Source organism: Rutidosis leptorrhynchoides, chromosome 4, assembly GCF_046630445.1.
Source record: "Rutidosis leptorrhynchoides isolate AG116_Rl617_1_P2 chromosome 4, CSIRO_AGI_Rlap_v1, whole genome shotgun sequence".
Taxonomy (NCBI): domain Eukaryota; kingdom Viridiplantae; phylum Streptophyta; class Magnoliopsida; order Asterales; family Asteraceae; genus Rutidosis; species Rutidosis leptorrhynchoides.
In genome coordinates, this window is record NC_092336.1 from 148109441 (window position 1) to 148113165 (window position 3725).

The following is a 3725-nucleotide window of genomic DNA, read 5'->3' on the forward strand; positions in this document are numbered from 1 at the left end:
TAACCCACATACAACAAAGGAATAAGCAATACGATAAATATCTATGTCGTTTATCCTTTTATTTATCGTATCGCTTATTCGTTTGTTATATGTGGGTTATGTGATTGTTGTAAATCACATGTTCTTGTTAGGGTCGACTACCGAATTCCTAACAATACTCCCCTTTCAAACAATTGGGCATAGCCAGGAGATGAACCACTGTGGTGTGCTTCATTATGCAACTCGGTGGTCACTCAGGCAAGCTTGCGTGATTATAATGAATCAGTATTGATTAAAGACAAAAATGGATATTTTAGACTTACTTGAAACGAGAATGCTTTCTCAAGCTCTTTGACAACGAATTTCATCGTTGGACGTTCGTCTTGAGTTTTAGCCAAACACCAATATGCAGTTTTCACAAATGTGTCTATAGATTCTTTGTTATCATCACCTTCTTCCTTAATGATAGGATCTATCATATCCATTATTGTTCCCTCAAGGAAGCCTCGACGTGCGGCATTTGCCACCCCATCTTCACTATTAAAAATTGTCTTGTATATTGGTTCGTAATGTTGTTGTCCGAATAGAATTTCGAACAATACTAATCCAAAACTATATACATCAGATTCTCTTTTCAACCTACCCATTTCACTATATTCTGGATCAAGGTAATGTGGAGGGCCGCTAAATGCACAAAGGCAACGATCATCTTGGTCTTGGTTTGGAGGAAGGAAAATCGATAGCCCAAAGTCAACAATCTTTGCCCCAAAATTCTCATATAAGGCAATTGAGTCTGAAGAGATACAACCATTTATCACAACCTTTTGGTCTTCCATATCATGATGTAGGTATTTCAATCCGTAGGCAACATCAAGACATATTTTCAAACGCTTTTCCCAAGTAAGAATAGACTTGTCTCTGTCGTTCGTCAAATATTCAGATAGGAATCCCTTAGAAGCTTCCTCAATGATAAACATCTTCTCGAGATCTTCAACACAAAATCCAAGTAGAGTGACTATGTTGGGATGTTTACAAGTTGCAAGCATTTCAATGTCTGTACGAAATAGTTCATCTCCTAACATGTCTTGTTTAGGGCGCATGCCGAATACCACTTCTAAATTGTCTTCTTCAGGGCGCAGGCGTTTTAGAAAGACAGTGGTACTTCTCTTGAGACATTCAGTTTCATCACCCTCAATATTTTCTTTGTATGCTCTGTATATGTCATAGAACTTAGCTTTTTTGACGCGGCCATTATATCTTGGCACACTCATATCATCCATCCTAAACTTCAAATGACTGAGTTGAGATGTCAAGTGTTCCAAGCTCGGTCTCTGCAACAAGGAAGGAAATACTAAAGGCTTTTAATTACTTTAAATAAAATTGGTGTCATAAGAAAGAAACTATTGTGTAATCCATTTTGTATATTCTCTTGATTTTAAATTAGGTGAATTCGATAGGCGGGTTAAACTTTATGTGATATATATCAGCTTTCCTTATATAAACAATCCAGACTCCGATTTACAAGCTTATGAAATCATAAAATGAGTTCTTTGATAGATATATATATATATATATATATATATATATATATATATATATATATATATATATATATATATATATATATATATATATATATATATATATATATGAATTTAAGTTTGACAAAAACAAAAAATGTAAGAAAAAAAAAAAAATACACAAGAGAAAAAGATCATGGCTTTTGGTCATTTCATTGGTTAAAGGACCAAAAGTGTATAAATTCGTTTTAGGAATCAGGAATTATACGTTTAAAAAACATGGACTAATTTTTTTTTATGACTAATTTTTTTAAGAGTACTATTTACAAGTTAATATAAAGAACCCCACTTAACACAAGATCTGTTTAACCATTCTCCCCAACCACACTTAAACAAATTTATGTCAACAGCATATCTTGACAATTCCATATCATAAAAAATATATAATGGTTACACATTTTAATAACAAAACGATGATATCAGAGGATAACAGTAAAGAGTGACATCTTACAGTTACACTTTCATATGGCAGCTGAAGTTCCATTGCCTTCTCAAGTTGCTGGACGATATACTTCATATTTGGGCGTTGTAGTCGCTCATCCATTAAGCAAGATTTTACTGCTGGTGAGAAGGTGTCAATTGATCTACGACTTACTTCCTTTATTATACCAGGTAGCATTAAAGTGTAAAATTTTATTTTCCCAAATTTGGATTTGGCCAGTGAAACTAGAAAGTTATCTTTCTCATTTGGTAAACACGCTTTCCTCCCGCATAATAATTCCAATAAAACAACACCAAATGAGTAGATGTCCGACTTGTGAGTCACACCACCCGTCTTCACAATTTCTGGGTCTATATAACCTGTTGTTCCAATAGCTTCTGAAAAGAGAACATCATCCATTCGAAGTACAGAATGGTTGACGGAATATTCAAATTCAGATAACTTGGGTTCAAACTTACCATCTAATAATATTGTGGAGCTATTGATATTACGATGTATTACAGAGTAACTACGCCCGTCCTCACAATGGATGTAACTTAAAGCACGTGCAATACCAAGACTAATCCTCAGCCTTTGAATCCATGTAACCTTTGGGCTGCTCAGATACATAACGAGACTTCCCTTTGCCGCCTCATGCTTGTATATGATGACCTTCACCTGTTTTTCATCAGAGAAACCTGAAGGTATTTCGTATGCTCGAGAGACATATTAAATTAATGTGGCTAATGTGTTATGATCCAAGTCGGGTCATACCCAATAACAAGCTTACCGACACATTATCCGTATTTGATCTTAACGATTGGATTATTGATTAAATACGCGACACTTGAACTTTAAGAAAAATGGTTTTCTGAAATATTACTTGATGTGTGTGTATATATATATATATATATATATATATATATATATATATATATATATATATATATATATATATATATATATATATATATATATATATATATATATATATATATATTATGGAATAATTTATATAATAAGAATTTAATTATTTATAGGTTAAATAATTAATTTTGTTATGTTACATTTTTTATAAAATTGGTTTTATAAATAGGAATGTACATAATAAATTGTATGGAAGTTTTATAAAATAGTTTTATAAAATTTAACTTTTATAAAACTTATTTTATTAAACAAAAGAGTAAGTGGTCTTGGAAGTGTAAGTACACATGCTAGAGATTCCATCTAGTTGGCCATGCTTTCCCTTTACTCCATATAGATGTTCCTTGACTCTTTGGAACTAACACATGCAAGTACACATCAAAATAACAAGCAAAAAAAACTGCATTATCCTCCCTTCCTGCTGCTGTTTGGCCGTGACCTTTGGAGGTCATAAAGGGATTCATTTTATTGTTTGCAAGCTTGTTTTGAAGTGTCAATAAAATCCTAACCAAAAGCTAGGGTGTTGGTGCAAAGTTTGGGGTATAACTACTTGAGGTTTCATTGTTTTGGAGCTCCATTCATCACCATCTTCATCATCATCTATCAACAAGCTAGGAGAAGGTATAAACACTTTTCTTACTTGTAGTTTGTAAGTATGTTTCACAACTTGATCCTAATTGGGATTTAACTTTAAAAGGTTAAAGATTAACAAGTTCAATTGGTAATAATTTTCATGCTTCCGCTTTAATTTGATTCATAAAATGTTTTAAATATTATGGAACTTGTTAAATCCCAACAATGGTATCTAGAGCCGAAGTTGA

At 32.7% G+C, this 3725-nt stretch overlaps 1 protein-coding gene across 1 annotated transcript; it reads right to left on the reverse strand.

The window, feature by feature from the left end:
- Positions 1–251: 251 nt before the first annotated feature.
- LOC139841118 (uncharacterized) lies at positions 252–3368 on the reverse strand. Its single transcript, XM_071831351.1, has 3 exons — positions 3233–3368; positions 2011–2678; positions 252–1310 (listed from the first exon to the last, which is right to left on the reverse strand). The coding sequence occupies exons 1-3, from the start codon at positions 3366–3368 to the stop codon at positions 252–254; spliced, it is 1863 nt and encodes a 620-aa protein (XP_071687452.1).
- Positions 3369–3725: the final 357 nt, after the last annotated feature.